General features: G+C 34.9%; 1 protein-coding gene across 7 annotated transcripts in view; it reads right to left on the bottom strand.

Annotated features, from left to right (window-relative positions):
* Positions 1-1522: 1522 nt before the first annotated feature.
* Positions 1523-18049, bottom strand: part of LOC149550990 (ENTH/VHS family protein) — a 74373-nt gene continuing 57846 nt past the window's right edge. For all 7 annotated transcript variants that reach the window (XM_089786546.1, XM_089786550.1, XM_089786545.1 and 4 more), the window contains exons 10-12: positions 2982-3211; positions 2434-2845; positions 1523-2325 (exon numbers count right to left, since the gene is read on the bottom strand). In XM_089786546.1, coding sequence (XP_089642672.1) covers positions 1883-2325; positions 2434-2845; positions 2982-3211 — 1085 coding nt within the window. In that variant the 3' untranslated portion in view covers positions 1523-1882. The remainder of the gene's footprint in view (positions 2326-2433; positions 2846-2981; positions 3212-18049) is intronic.

Here is an 18049-nt window from a genome sequence, read left to right as displayed (position 1 = left end):
GGGATGTTCAGCCAAGGGTTATGTGGGATCATAATAGAAACATTTTTGCTCATAGATCTATCTATAGGAACCTGGAACTTAAAGGCATACCTCTTGCTTTACTTAGGGATGGTCAGCCAAGGGTTAATAACAATAAGGCATACAATGCTTTCGTGATATCAACCACAATGGGCAACTAAAAGATCGGACCTCCCTTGGTGATGAATCGGGGCAACAATGGTCAAACTGGAGGACATAAACTATTACAAGGGAAGCCTCTAAAGGTTTTCCGTTTCCAATCGACTGCATTCAGGATATTGAATAATTTAAAAGCTATTCTGTTTCCATTTCCATTCGACACATTTACGTAATCTAAAGCTAAGATCATATATAAAGAACTTTCTTATGCTCTTACCTTTCTTTGATCACCATAGTGAGTGTTGAAATGTTAAACCAGAAGATAAACAATGATGGAAATATTTTAGACCCTAAAAAGGCTTGTTTTATAATTTATATGGTTTATTTATTTTGCAACCTTACATTACAAATAATTATATTGACATCTGCACTATCTGCAGAACCGAACATATATTTTTGAATGGTTTTTGCAAAAGAAATATGGAATCTGTTTTGTGCAGATCTGAAAAACTGGGATATAAGCAATATCAATTGGATGGAAATTGTAGTAGTACCTGTTAATAGGTTGGATAAAACTCACGTTTACCTGGAAGGCAAAAAATGATAGAGAAATTTAATGGGGTAGGACACTTACTGAGTTGGTACAGAGACATTTTTCAATGTTACCATGTAAGTCATGATTGCAATGGAAATATTGAAGACCTGTATATTTGAAGCTGCTTGGTGATGGTACAATGAGAGAGTTCACAAGGAGCAGGTAAGGTATGGCTATACATGGTCATATGACCAGTCTGAGAAGCCACCCCTCCCCTTCTATCAAGGACCAATGAAGTTTCTGAGAACTACAACGAGAAAATAATAGTAAATACAGAGGAGCACATAGATTTTGATTTTATCTTGAAGAGGATAACAGTGCCATTGAAGCAGTAAGAACTCGCAAAGAGCTATCAGTGGTGTCACACAATGAGAGTAGAAACGCTAAAGAGACACTATACACAGTAGTGCAGCTGTCTTAGCAGTATAGAGGAATTCTTTTTGTATTGTAGACTCAGTATCTATATCAATATGTATCAATTGTAAATTATGTGAATATGAGATGCCTTTTAAATAGGAACAGCAGATCTAAATATATAGAGTTGAATGATAGTAGCAAGTAAAGTAGATATTATATCTCCATTCTACATTAAACAAATGGTCTGAACTGTAAGTTGATATTTTGTATTGTCATTTAAACTAAATCCAATGCAAACAAACGAAAAAAAAGATTCATCTCTTTATAATGCATGAATGCAATGGCAAACGTACAGAAAAAAACATTATTATTGCGAACTTAAAGTATTCGAAGACAATTTCATCAAATACAATTGCCACCAATTTCAAGAGACCCAAAAGTGATTATACAATATTTGAAGCAATAAAACTCTTTTCTTTTTCAAATTAACAGTATTTTATAGTCCTTGCACAATAAGATTAACATATTTGGGAGAGCCTGGGACATTATTGATGCATGTATGCCATGCAAAAATAATAATTGATGTACATGATAGTAAGAGGTTTCGAGTCTTAAACATTTCCAGCAAAACCATAATATTTTGAGCTTGATGCCATTTTCACTTCCATCCACGAGGCTGAGCATACTCTTTTGCATATAGGACACTTAACTAGTTAATTATGCCCGACAATTTCTTCTGAGCACATTGAAATCAACTAATCAATTCTTTAATTGGTCTTCTTAAGTTCAATGCTACTAGATAAGCAGAGTACTTCATCTGAATCCACCATATTGCCTCTGTTGACTCGCAAGACCTCCCTCGCCTGTACCCATTGTGAAGTTCGATGCAAATCGTGCCCCAGAGTTTGATGGAATGGTCATGGGATTTCCTATACCAATTTCAGGTGCATTTGTCCCTGGAGTCGATACCATTCCAGGTCCCATCATCACACTTGTGCCACCACCAATTACCTTACCCACACTGGTTCCATATGCACCCATGCCTATATTGGTGCCATATGCACCCATGCCATATGGGCCCATCATGGAAGAAGCAGGAGCAGCCATTGTACTTGCACCTGCACGACCCAAGCCAGAACCAGATCCCATGGCTTTTCCCATAGAAAAAGTTGGTGTCTTCTTCTCCTCTTCCCTTCTTTCTGAGCTCGGAATAGAATCTAAATGAATGCCAATATCTGCCAAAGAATGGCTCCTTGCTGCATTACAAAAAAAATGCTGGAATCATTTGAACAAGAAGTTTCACTTATGAGAAGAAAAGAATAAACTTTATTAAGTTTGAATTCAAAGGTACTCGGAAAACATACGTGCAGTAATATTTAAGTCAATCAGGCCACGACTTAACGTATCAGCCCAGATTGATGATTTGGGCTCAAACTTTTCTTTCTGCTGCTGGAACTTAGCTGCAACTGCTGCATTTGACTGTTGAGCTACTATCGGCTGTAGTTGGGTAACTCCAGTTAGAGAAGGCAATCCTTGACTCTTAAGTATAGTGGGTGGTTTTGAGGCATCCGGAGTTCCAAATGCACTGAATAAATTGTCATCCAATGGATCTGCCTTGCCATAAACACTTTTTGCAGAACTGGATTTAGGAGGGGCAGCTTCAAACATGCCGAATTCTTCGTCTATCCCAAAGTTTGAAGATGTTGCAGGAATTGTACTTCGTGTTTGAGGGGCAAAAAAATCTCCAGAGGATGGAAACAAGGCATCAAGTGGTGACTGGGCAAAAGAAAAAACATAAGTTGCCAACACTTCAGAGCTCTGTGCAACTGTGGAAACCTTATAAATGAAACTACATTGTATAGAGATATGTACATAAACATGCATCCAATGAGTATAAGGAATGATTTCTAACCTTATTTAGAGAGTTTGTGGCTGACGTTGGAGGATCTACAAAAGTTGTGCTAAAACTAGCATCTGCAAACAAATCTGTTCCAGGCTTTGGACCATTAACTGGTGCACCTATGGACGGACTCACAGCAGATGGGGGAGGAGGCAGAACTGCTTTCATAACATCAGAATGGGACCCTGCTGAAGGCGGTCCAAATAGATCATCTGTGAAATCTGGGACAGGGGTAGCAGCCACTAACCACAACAACAACGACATTATGCTCCTTCAGTCAACATTTCAAAGAGAAAAGCACAAAACAAAACTAAGTTTGAAAGTATAGGAACAGAGGAAAGCATTCAAAAGATATAAAATACACTTCAATAAACCTCCCTTGCCTCTGACGGATAATGCAGTTATCAGGAACACAATGTTTTATCATTTCTATTTCAAACTGCATGTCCTTTGTTGTGCTAAAAGAAACCAGTGTCAGTTTCAAAGCAAGATAATCTGACATCCTTAAAAGAAACAATAACCCGCATTTGCCATTATTTCTGTCCTATCTAGCACAGAAGTTAATAAAGAAGCAACTTTTATTAAGTGCTATGTAATATACCATATGTCAGAAGGAACTTGCCATTCAACAAGCTCAAATAAAATAGCATCCACCAAACTGTTATGTCTTATGGAAAGTTAAGGAAAAGGAAATGAATAATATCCACTGTTTCTCCAGATTTTGAAAATGGGGGGAAAATATGAAGATGGGGAGCAGGTTTGGAAACTGCAATGTTTCTTCCAATTTTAGAATAAGCACAAAACAGGGGCTGAAAAAAACATAAAAATATACATTGATGACTACTCAAATTTCGTCTGGATTACATTATCAAGCAAAATTTCATACTGGATATACATATAATCTGATAATAAACCTTCCCTACATATGATAAATAATGCAGAGGACAGGGGCACAATGCTCATCTTTTGTTGTAATCACCTAAAAATGGTCCTCTAGACTATGAGCCCCCTTCCTAGCAATTCTGCATAATTTACCTATCACTTATTCTTGATCAAGTCATCACTTCATTATTTATTCGATTAGAACCTATAGTTTGGCCACTTTATTGTAAGTCTTTTATTTAATTGAAAGAACTTGTCCCCTTTTAATTAAAGAAAATCCCCAAAGTCCTTTTATTCCTAAGTGTGTCAATTCCTTCAGAGGACTTAGCATTAGTAAATCTAAAGATCAGCTCTGTGTGGAATCACCCTCATCACCGCACGGCTTCTTTACCCTCAACAAGCTCTTCATTTCCATCACCATACGCCATCTTCTCCTCCTCACCGTACGGCTTCCCAAACACACCATCCTACAGCCTCCCATACAATATCGTATGGCTTCCCTTTCACCACCATACGGCCTCTCGGACAACACCGTACGGTACCCCTTTTCCACCATACGATCTTCCCAGTTTCAACTATACGGCCCCTTGTCTCAACCATACGGCCCATTCAGTCTTCATCGTAAGGCCTATCAGCCACTACCGTACGGCTCAGACACTCCTCCCTCCAGGTCGTACACTGCCTCTAGTTCACTTCTAAGATTGAATTGGGTATACAGAGGAGCCACATCTTCAACTGCGGGGGTCGGAACATTAAGGAGGCTCTCTCCTCACTCTCTCATACCCTATGCTTGCACTCTATTGTTATGTTGTAGTTTTTCTTTCACTCTTGAGCACTTTGCACTCACATGTGCTTTACTTGCATTCTTAGCTTAGTTTCTCTTTTATGCAATAGCTTAGCTCATCTAGTCTAATTAGGGGTTTTGTAACTCTTTGTTAGCTTAGATTTTGCATTTCATTTAGTTCTTACTTGCATTTGCATTGCATGTTTTATTCTTGGATATTGACACTCTTGCCTCTACTGAATCTCTCATTCTATGGTGCACCTTGCAAGGTTACCTAACTAGGTTTGTTTGAGAGCCACCATACTACATTGCACTCTTGCACGTCATAGATAGAGAGCTATAGACCGCTTCTTGAGATGCTCTTCATCATGGGTATTCTTGAGAATAATGGTCTATAGAAGTGTGACACTTATTATATACACACTTGTTAGTATAATATCCTCATTCTGAAATAGTATTTAATAATAAATATTAAATAATAAAATGAAAACATAATAAATAAATAATAATCATAAAAATATAAGATATATAAGTACTAGCAATCGCACCTTAGGGTGCAATGGGTACAACAAAGAGATTGAAGATCAATTTTTAAAAATATTGGTGATTTCTTTTCCATACATCTGTTCAACTAATAATGAGTAATAGTAAGGCTAAAGAAAACCAGAAACAAATGTCTTTTTTGTATCAAGAAAACTCTAATTGTAATTTTCAATAAGTCACATTTCCCTTCCAGATCAAATGTATTACAATCTAAAAATTAAATGGTAAATACTTTTTTAAATATAATTTATTAAAATCTAAAATTAAATATATTTCATATTTATATTGTAAAAAGTAATAGTATATAATACATATATTTTAAAATATACTTATTTAAAATGCAAAATGAAATCTAATTTTGACATCAATATCTAGTTAAAATTCAATACCTTTTATCGTGAATATAAATTAAATAAAAAAATTAATTTAATATATTTGAAAAAATATGTTAATTAATAAAAGCCAAAATTCAATATAATTGAAATTGTAAATACCCAATTATCCATCTCAAACAATAAAATACCTTCATTATCTACATATAATTATTGTAAAATAAAATCATATTACTATAAATATTTCTCCATTTGAAATGTTGAGCATTTATTATAATTGTAAAATAGAAATTTATATCCACTCTTCTACACATTTCTATATTTATTTTTATTTAAATATTTAAAAATAAGACTTGTGAGATTGGAATATGTAGTAGGAGGCAATCGTGTCCATCAAGCTCTCCACTACGTTATCTCAAGTCACATGTCCTTTCCCTGATAAATGACAATTGGGCACACGTAAACTAAAAAAGAATTAATAGTAAATCAATGTTTATGATGGAGCACAAAAGTTTTGGTTTTAAATGACAGATACAGTAATAAGTGTCACTGAAAGCGGATTGTCCATAAAATGGTAACTATGATAATCCTAATTCTGACCCTTATAAAACCTATTATAATTCATGATTTCAATAATCACTTAAAAGAAACATTGCGAGGTTGAAATTTATTTCATCAAAATCCAAAATATAATTTCCTCATTAACTAATATTTTAAGATGATATAAAGCTATAAATAAATGAGGTATTTTAAGATGTTAAATAGCTATAAATAAATGAGGTTTAATGATTTGTAAATATAAATTAGATTTTATAATTAACTTATTATTTATTTTTTATTTTAACATTAAATAATTTAGTTAGTATTTACAATTTTATAAAAATATTAAGTAACTTTTAGATAAATAATGTAAATTATATTTTATACATTATGGTATTAATTTTTGAGATAATTACATTATATATTACCACGAAAAAATATAAAATGTTTAAATTTTCACCATCATATATTTCCATAATCTCATTCTAAACCATCATTTCTATGGTGCCTAAGAATTTTTCCTTCAAAATTGTTTATAATGTTGTCTTTCTCGGAAGATTTGTGTTTCTTTATGATTGTCCAAGTATCAGATAGTAAAATTGATTTACTAAAAACATAAAATCTTTCTTTTCTAAAATTTCTAAACTAGGGAAATTTTTTGGCTGGCCTATTTCAAAGGATAGAAGATTTAGAGTTTGATTTTTGAAAAGCTTGTAACATTAAGTAGAAGAAATTTCAATCTCTGGTTGTGCTTCTATAGCAAAAGACAACAACCATCGTATCAATAACTTAGATTTGATTCTAAAGCTTATATAGAATATTTCATTATTTTTATTATCCTGATAGTCAATCCGATCGATCTTCTTTGCGGAATTCATCTTAAAAATTCTTGTTTAACTTCAACCAAAGGCTTTTTCTTTTGACACTCATTGAGTATGTGAAAAATTTCAATCTTCTATTTTGGGAAGAAGAGGTGTAAATGACAATAAAATTCAACCCAAAAAACTATTTAAATGTTTTTTTAAAACTGGTCGCCCCTAATTACAATTTGGGTTTTCCTTAGAAAATCCTATTTATCTTCTTTTGAAATTCCAAAAAAAGGTTTGTTTAAATTTAAAAAATAATTAGGTTTTCTTAAAGACAATCCTATAAACCCTCTTTCCCATATTCAGCCAAAACAAAGAAGCACTTGCTGTTTAAATTCAGTCGAAAAGCTTTTTCTCTCAAGCCCCTGTTTATCATTGATCGAAGTTTTCAATTCAAGCACTATATTTTATGTACAAACCTAGAGATTCAACAAATGAAAATACCCACCAACAAGACAACAAAGTCAGAAAGCAGACTGCACCACTCCAACCTTGAACTTGTCACCGCACATAAGACCCACTCCCAAACTATATCTGCCATGGAGCACACAGAGCTTGCAGGACTGCAACTGGAGTCCATGGAAATCTTGTATTGCCAACCTAGTAGACGATCAACAAAAATCATGACCACGGTACGTAGAGTCTCGTAACATAAATTCGCTACGTGGAGAAAGCGGTGCCTTTTGAAAGCATCTGTCAACAATCGCTGTTTGAACCTATGGAAGCAGCTTGCTGTCATCTTCCCCACTTTGCTTCCTGTCACTTCTGACGAAGACAATGTTGCAGAAAGGGTGTGTGGTGTTTCTAAAATATTAATAACCTTAACAAAAAGGATTTAAAAGATCTGACAATCAATAACATTTCAATCGTCCTGCACTGCTTCTTAGCAAATACAAACAGTCGGTGCAATTCTGACGTTAGAGAACTTCAGTATAGTATAGGTATGCCTTTGGCATAACAAGTTAATTAAGTTTGCTCAAAGCTCCAAAGGAATGCAATGAAGAGTTGCGACTTTTTCAAGATTAAATATAAAATGGAGAATAGTTCATTTGAAAGGGGAGATGTGGATGGAACAAGGAAATTTAGAAAACTAAATATGGAATAATCAGGTGAGAATTTGTAATGACCCTGCTCAAATCTGACCTTAAAATGCTGATTAAAGGCTCGAAGAATTTCGTCAAACACTTCACATACAAGGGTCATATAATGATACAACATTTCAGTTTGCTTTAATGACTCTTTTCTTCAATTAACATCAATGAGAATGTTTACAAATGACTCTAAATTGACTAAACAATGACCTAACATGAATATGCAACTTATTTTGACAATATTCAATGCATATATGTGATTGAAACTACTTGCAATATGCAGCTACAGCAACTAGTAATTATGACAAACACTTTGGATGCAACCTATGATGACATTTATGCACTTACAGCCAAGTGGTATTTTAACAAACATTTGGTATGCATAATTATAACATTATTTATGCCAAAAAAGAGAACCTACAGCCAATTGACATTTTGACAAACAATTGGCATGCAAACTACTAAGTTGATCATGAATGGCAATACCATATTCAATTACAATAGTAGTTAACCAACAACTTATATCTCCTTCTTTGCAATAAAATGTCTACTACAATGATGCTATGAATTGGTCAAGACTCTTGGCTTACAATTGTTTGTCTATAGTGCTAAATTTGATTTTCTGAGTATTCACTTATAACAGCAATTAAAATGCCTATGATAACAATGCAAACTACTTAGTGAATGCAAGAAGACCCTGGTAATGATGACCCCCAATGTTGTTGATGAAGAAACAATAAAAATCCAATGTGATAGGCACCTTCCAAGCTCAAATTGAAATACTCAAGCTGCTGCCCCTGTTCTTGCCTGGCAAAAGTTTAGATAATTAATTGCAACACCAAATGCCTTCCAATTTGCTCGTAAAATGATGGCCTCGACGATAGGAATTGAATGCAACAATACCCAGAATGATTGGCCCCCTCAATCGGAAGGTATGAGCAAAAACATGAGACTCACATAGGCTGATCAACCTCCATGACAGCAGATTATGAAGGTTTGTAATGAGCCTGCTCAATAACATAATCAATCTCAGCAATACATCAGCTACTGAAGTAACTTCTCCATCAAATGCAACAATACATCGGCTGTTGCAAGTACAATAATACATCAACTATTGTACTCAAATAATCTCCTCCGTGAAGCACAAGATTGGACTTCTGAAGTAAAGCCCACAATCAGCAATAATTCAGCTGGTATCTCATAGCCTCAAAATTGCGTAACCAATGAGGGTTTTCAACCCCAAAGATCCTCCAATGGCTGAAACCTTAGCTGGCTTCTCCACCAAATAATCACATCAAATAATCATCAATTTCTGGATGATGAGAATGAGGCCCATGATGTCTATTTATACTTTTTCCTCAAGAGGTTGGCCCAAAATCTAGAAGCTTCCAGAAAATTATTTTTTTTATTAAGTGATTTTATGATATATTATTTTATTTAAGTCACTTCATTAAATTAATTAAATATAAAGTTACCTTTTAATAATTATTTATTTGATAACTTTATAAATAATTAACTTAATACCACTTATTTATTTAATTAAAATAATTAATTAGTCATCCTCATAAAATATTCATTATTTTGAACAACTTAATTAATTAAATTAATTAAATCAAATTACCTCCAAAACGGGGGACATTACAGTCCGCCCCTCCTGAAATTGCTTGTCCCCAAGCAATCTCAACAACAAATACCATTCTCCTCCACCTGGATCCCAAGTGAAGACCTGTGTAATGTCTCAATCATCACCAAATAGCTCCTGTGAAGAAATCATCAGCATCAACAGTACAAAAATCAGCAACTAAAAAACTGCACTCAACACCCAAACAATTGACATCACTGACAAAATCATCTGAAGACCAACTGTAGATGCCGATAGAAGAAACCACTCTGCAGAACTCAAGCCAACTGAAACATCAACTTTGTCAAAACTCAAGTCCCTGTCTAACTGACACTCACACCCAACTCCACTATGGATATGACAACAGCCATAGGTACCTGAGTCACTGCCACCAAATTCAATCTCTGAAAAACTGTCCTGGGTGTGTCGATACTGCAAGCTGTGTAACTTGCAACTACCAATTCCATCTGCAAAAGATGGTACTAATCCATCCCATAATGGATGGTAAGAAATTGGAGCCGATCTACAACTGCGTAAAATTAAATCTTTTATCTCTAGGTCAAAAGGAAAATGATGAGCATACCCCACTGTATAATGCCAGTAGGAACCCCCAAACTCCGCTATTGGCTCACCATCACTAGACTGGGAATCAATAGATGGCTCCAATCTCTAACTCCGAGTGGTTGTAGGTTGGATAGGACCCTGTGCAATCCGCTCACCAAACCCCACCTCAAAATCCCTGTGAGGTAGCATAGTAGAAAGGATCACTACAATCTTCCCAACCAATCTGCGAATAGCACTAGTACCTCGGATGAGAACACCTTCTGACACTTTATGCGAGTCCAGACGAACACTTGCACCATCCAGCAAATACTCCATGAACGGTTTAGTGCAGTAAAAATTGTACAAGGAAGCATCAACATACTCCCCCGCATGCCACAACTGATCCCTCTGTAAAGGTGGCACGGCCAACTGTACCACACCGTCATCTGTGTGAGAAGAATCAATCTGGAGACTCAACTCCACTGGTATCCCAAACTCATCAGGACTAGGTACTCTGAAATCCTGAACATGTGTGTCAGCCCCAACAACATGTTCCTCAGTAACAACTACAAGAGTGTACTCACCACCAACCACCTCAATATACAAATGAACTGGCTCTATGGTTGGTGTAGACCACAAATGCTCCAACTCCACGGTCACCTCCTCTAACTAAAACTGCGACTCCTATAGATCTCACTGTGTGTCCTCCAAAGCCTCAATAGTTGTTGTGTGTCCTCCAAAGCCTCAGTAGTCGCTGTGAGCTCCTGAGTAAGCTCACTCACCTCCTCCTCACGATCCAAGAGTGCCTCAGAGGCTATACTCCCCCACTCAACCAAGTGATCACAGTTGGCTACCAACTGTAAGTAATCCTATCTCAAACCCCTAACAGCTTCACGCAAGGCATGAACCTCTGCCAAAGAAAGGTAACCACTACTGGACTCATCTATCATAGAAGCACCCCAACCAATAACGACCAACAACTGACGAGCGGTATCAAAATGCTCAAGAGCAGTAGTGATATCTCTCTCGCCAACTCTCAACTAGCTGGTCACATGGTGACTCTGCACTACGGGCCTCCTATGAACCGTCTCGAATATGCTGTCCACACTATGAGAGAAAGCTGAATCAAACGAACTCCCCTCAAGATCACCAACGCTCAGTGTACTTACATCTGAGTACACCTCCACACTCTAAACGCAAGCATCGGACTCATCCTCCTCTAACTCTGAAGAAGCTGCTGCTGAAACTATCTCATCATCACAATCTCCAACTCCCTCGTCCTCTACAACTAAGAGTCCAAATCTTGACAAGTATCATCAGGGGTCACTGACAAAGTAACTCCCTCAACTGACAAGGTAGCCCTGGCTGAAACAAACTCTTGCCACTGAGACTCTACCTCATCCTCATCTATGGGTTCCGGCAACACTAAATCAAGAAACCCATCTCCACCAACTATTGACGCTAAATCTATGCCCAAAGTCAGAAATAAAAATCCAAATACACTCCAACACTCATCATCCTCACTCACAGCAATGGATGAATCTGGAATGCTAGTGTATATATCCTCTAACTGCATCTCCTCTACCGACTCTGACCACATACACAGCTCGACGTCGCCCTGTGGATAAGCTATACTGTAGTATGGAGTGTCATTAGATAAAGCATCTATAGCACTCCCATCCTGAGTGTCGTCACTAGAAATCTCCATGCTCACATCCTCAACACAGGAATATAACACTATCTCCTGTACCAAACCCATACTGCGACTGCTATCATAAATATCAAAACTGTCAGAGCTCAAACTCTCCTCATAGTCATCACTCAAGATCATACAGGGGGCATTGTCACCGATGCAACTCACAGCATCCTCGAAAGTGTCCTCAAATGTGTCCATACTAACAACTCTCACATCACCTGCAGGAATCTCAACTGCAGACACGGATCGTTGTACATGATTCATCATCAACCTGTACACCAACAATGTTGGAGCCCAAATTGAAATCAAGTATCCCCTCTGTAATACTCTGATCATCAAGTACACCACTGGGAGACTCCATAGAAGCCTCAGGCCTATCTAAGGAAGCCACTGCCTCTTGCACTGGAGCCACACTACTGAAGCTGACATACACATCCCTAATGACAATTCCCTCCAAAGAAGAATCTGAATGATCAGAGATGACTACAGCATCAACTTCCTCTGTAGAACCCACAATAACTGCTCTGGGAGCCTCAACCCGGTGATGCTCGACACTACTGTCCTCCAGTGGCACAGAAACATCCACTGAGTCTGGTGCAACAAAACTATCATCAACACTACGGATGGTAATAGCAGGTGCTGAACTAGATAATGTTAAATTGTAGCTTCTATCGGATTGAACTATCTTAGAGTTAATCCTTTCTATGGTTATTGCTAATCATTAATTATACATACTCTAATAGAGATATATATATATATATATACATATATATATACATATATATATATATATATATTGTATGCTATATATATTATATATAATATATTGTATGCTATATATAATATATAATATATTTCTATATAATATAGATATGTTATAATTAATAATGTTTTAATTAATGATTAATTAACATATATAACCATAGAAACATGCCTCTTCACAAGACATGCCTCTTGAAGATATATTTATATATCTTGGAAATCTGCAATTGAAACAAATAGAATTACAACAATGTTATTACATTTGCAGAGATCCTAAAACTAACATGGTATCAGAGCTAGACTGCAAATGTAACATCGAACTCTTTCAGAACTAGTTAATGTCTGATCAAATAATATGATGAATTTTCTTCTTCCTCGTCTCTCTTTGCCAAGTCTTAATGTGCAAGTATTCTTAATCTGTGTACTTACAGGATGAAGTTACTTATCTGTGTGGATATGTCTAGCAATGGTATATTATGTAGCCGTGTGTACCTTTATTTTTTACATCGAAAAGGTTATTCGTCCATGTTGATTTTTTACTAGAATAACTAATAGTGAGCAGTGGAATGTTCTATTTCTAATGCATGCTGATATCTGAAAGCGGAGACTCTAGTTCAAGGTATTAAAATTTTAATGAAGTGGCTTAATAGCAGCAAAAGCTGACATGAAGTTTGGATGCCCAAACACATCCTCTGTCTTGTTGCTAGTAAGAGTCTCTAGTCAGGAGACATAGCATTGACCACTCCATATTCTCTTATGGTTACGCTGGAGTGAGTACTAGAAACTGATTCGATTGGGAGGAGAACTCAGTGTCAGTGTCCACTGCTACTTAAAGTTATCTCTTGGAGATATACAATAATTGCATGAATCGTGAAGCCTTTGTACACTTCCATGAATAATCTATGTAGGGACTATACATAATTTTGTCATTGGTGGAAGATATAACAATGTTGATATGACAACAATATATATTCAGTAGTTACATGGAAGATTAGACACGTAAACAAAGAAAATGATATCATCAACTATAAGATGGAGGTAAATTTTATGGTGGTCAACATTAAGAAGAAGTGGAAGTGCGAAAAGTCCTCTAAATGCTACATTGTGCGGTCCGATTGGAAGACCCATTCCAAAACATGCAGAACCATAGAATACATCTACAATTGCAAAACCCTCTTCTCTAGGAGGGATAGCTTTATAACACATCGAGCCTTCTGTGATGCTCTTGCAGAGGAAAGTGTCCAAGAAAATATTAAATCCTCAAACATGGACAGGATGATTCATTCGGTGGGTGGACGAACTCATCTTGTCCTAAATCTGTACCAGATGTGAAGATTTCTTGCTTAAATCCAATGCATGTGTGCCCAATTCCTTTAGCTGTGGCCACTATTAAGGAAATCTCATAATTAGAAGAGCGTAATAGGAGAGATACAGAAAAGGGAGATACAGATAGTATGCCACAAAACCCTAAGAGAAACATCGATTACATTTACTATAAAATCCAAACTACAGTCTACAACCAGCAAAACATGAATTGAAGGGGCAGGGACCGATTGATATTACACTCTTTCCAAAATCATTATAAAGCGGGATGTATCACATCAACCATTAAATAATAGGGACAAGAGTGTGAAGATTAAAAGGAAGGAATTCTGCCAGGCAATGCAAGTACATTATGTAGGAGTGCTATTTACTCATGGAAAATTATGGAGGAAAATAAGTCAAAGGTCATGATTGGTTTGACTCACTAGTGTATAAAATCACAACTGGAATATATGTAAACAAAGGCATCCACATGTATGCGTGATATTTATAAATTCTACTAGCTATTCCAAAGGTAAGTTAAGGTAAAATTACCTTTAAAACTTTCTTTTATATTATTGAGGTGAGGTAAATGAATATATATATAAATATACATAAATCTCATGTGAGGTTCCTAAATATTATTAAGCTTATGAATATATAATATGCCTTGTATTGAATAATGAGAATATATGTAACAAGTATATAAATACATATATAATATATAAATATATATGTGTATTTTTATATGTATGATTGCATTTGATGATAGTGGATATTTGATATAATGATTGTGAGAATAATATAGAGTATGAAAGGTTAAGTATTGTGTTCTTACTTCTATTATTAAAATTATAAAATAAATATTACAATCATTTATGTTATTATTAGTACTAGGCAGGAGTTAAATTCTAATAGCCTAGTTAACATTTTTTATACTTCCTACAAGCTATATACCTTGATCTTTTCCTCCAAGAATGTTCTTGTAGGAAAAAAAAGGGAGATTAAGATTCACTGGGAGCCTAACATCTCATTTGAGACAACCTTGAAAGAGAGGGAGTAAACCACGTTGTGCTGGATTCACCAATGATAGGAATACATAGATTGTAAGATATTCATTCATGTGACACAACCATACTAAATCAGGATATTGGTATATTGTGGACAAGCTTGAGAAAATGGAAGGACGTGTTTGATTCTAATGTTAAGCTAAATGAATGTTTGGGCCTTAAATGATCAAAAGAGCAAGTTGGAAATAAATTGTCATAATTAATTCTAAATTTTTCAACAATATAAGAATGAGTGGAAATTTTGCATTGAAAGGGGAATAAATAGGCAATGTTCCATTCCCACTTGAACCTTATTTAGAAAGGAAAAGTTCCAATCTCTAAAGACAATTCTTGAATCTTCATGTGCAAATAAGTAATCTTAGTTTAACTTCTTGAATTCTCTCCCTTATTTGTAGTTCTAGATGTACTATATGAGCTAATTCCCTTGATCTTTTCCTTTCTAGATGATCTTGCAGGAAAAGTACGATGGTACATTAGGCATATTGTGCAGACTCAATCTTATGAAGTTACTCCAAAGAAGTTGTGATCTACAATTCAGTAGTCTTATGATGATCAAGTTGGATAATGTGAGGAACTTTAAACAAATATTCATAATGATTGAGATTATGAGTATCTTTCTTTATTAAGAGGGAGTCTAACATTTCTTCTAAGACAACGTTTGAGCTCAAAAGATTTATAATCAGAAGGAGTCTAGAAATACATGTGTATGACTTTGTGATTTTGATGGGCCTACTTCTATGTACATCATGAGGAAGTATTGACTTATCACCTGAAAGTTGAAAAGATTAAGACATTCAAAGGAAGTTCAAAAGTTTTTATGAGTAACAAAATGATTTTAATGAGCCACACCTTGTGAACATCACAAGAAAATGAAAAGATCCTTAAATAACTCGCATGATCATACACTAAGTACCGAGTACGTAAAATTTTTTGATGATATAAAGGTTGGAATTTCACTTTGTGGGGGGTAAATTTAATAAACAATGTTCAAATTCCCACTTGAAACCATCTTTAGAGAGGAGATTTAATGATTTGACATTTATGGATTGTCATAGAAAGATAAGTAATTCTTACTCTTGAGTATTATAGTTATCTACTTATAATAGTCTCTCTCTTTCTCGATTATAAACTTATACGTACTATAAGAGTTAAATTGCATTGATCTTTTCCTTTATATCTTCAGATGTTCTTGTAGAAAAGGAAAGTTGGTACGTTTGCTACCAGGATTATTGTGCAGGCTCTGGAAGTGAACATCTTTATGATTAAGATTATTAAGAGGAAATCTGACATTGCTTCAGATTAAGAGGGAGCAAATAAGAACATGATTCTATCAAACTTTTATTCACAGGGAGTAGATCATATCACTTATGAGGTAAACTTGACATTATTGTTTCTTATGCACTTATTGACTAACATCATATGGTTGATGATTATATGCATACAATGATAAATCTACTCTTGTAGAAAATGCTCCATGTCATGTGACCTTGTGATACTGGTGCATTTATCACAAGGATGAGTTATATTAGTACAGATGAGCAAAGTGCTGATATTTTTACCAAGCCTCTTGCAAAGTTGAAATTGTGTACTTAAGAGGTAAAATTGATATGACTTTTTGTAAATGCATTTATTAAAATATATATTCATGAATATAAAATTATTTTTTCTTGCAAGCTTGTATTGTGAAAAGTGACGACTTTTCTTGTGAAAGGTGACGACCTTTTGTGTGTTTTGATCCTATTATAAAGTGATGACTTTATTTTAATTGATCTATTTTCAAACAATGGTTGAATTTGGTGTTATCTTTTAGGCCAAATTTTTCCGGACACATTGATAACCTTCATGGGTCTTTTGGGCGATAGCCAAACACCATGAAAACCCATTGTTTTGAAAGTTTGGGTTATCTTTGTTTTTTGGGCCGGATCTTGCCGGACACATTGATAACCTTCATGGGTCTTTTGGGCGATAACCGAACACCATGAAAACCCATTGTTTTGAAAGTTTGGGTTATCTTTGTTCTTTGGGCTGGATCTTGCCGGACACATTGATAACCTTCATGGGTCTTTTGGACGATAGCCGAACACCATGAAAATCCATTAAGTTTTTCTTTCTCTCTCTTAGTTTAAAACATAATGATGATTACACCTTATTGTGTAAGTTAAACTTATTTCAATTTCCCTTTGCTTAAGAGGGAGTATTGAGGATTCTAGCCTCTTAGTGTGTTGAAGTAAATTCCATATGTTAATTTTACATATCTGTGTTGATGAATTCATATTGTTATGCCATTTTAGGGATATCATAGTGAGATGATATCTCCTTATACTCAAGAACATAGTATATTATATATCAATCTTCCCAAATAAAGAGGGAGTGTTGAGATAGCTTCGATTGTATCTAAGTCATAGCTATGGTGGAAAACAATTGATATACATATCATTGTTAGAATTAGATATTGTTGGCATGTTTGTTCTGACACATTTCATGAAGCAATGCCTACTATAAAAAGATCTCACCTATGATATAGACTTCTTATTGAGACTTATATTATCAAAGGATAATGTATCTAGTGTGATATATATATTAAGGTCTTTAATATGACATTCTAAGATTATTGTGATAATGTATTCTATTACAATCCTCCAGAGCTAAGAGGGAGTGTTAAATTGTAGCTTCTGTCGGATTGAACTGTCTTAGAGTTAATCCTTTCTATGGTTATTGTTAATCATTAATTATACATACTCTAATAGATATATATATATATATATATATATATATATATATATATATATATATATATATATATATATTGTATGCTATATATATTATATATAATATATTGTATGCTATATATAATATATAATATAGATATGTTATAATTAATAATGCTTTAATTAGTGATTAATTAACATATATAACCATAGAGACATGTCTCTTCACAAGACATACCTCTTGAAAATATATTTATATATCTTGGAAATCTGCAATTGAAACACATAGAATTACAACAATGTTATTACATTTGCAGAGATCCTAAAACTAACAGATAAT

This window comes from Cupressus sempervirens, chromosome 6 (assembly GCF_028749045.1).
Source record: "Cupressus sempervirens isolate cs-2001-9-10 chromosome 6, ASM2874904v1, whole genome shotgun sequence".
NCBI lineage: Eukaryota > Viridiplantae > Streptophyta > Pinopsida > Cupressales > Cupressaceae > Cupressus > Cupressus sempervirens.
The sequence above is the reverse complement of the archived record's forward strand: the minus strand, read 5'-3'. Positions and strand labels throughout refer to the sequence as shown.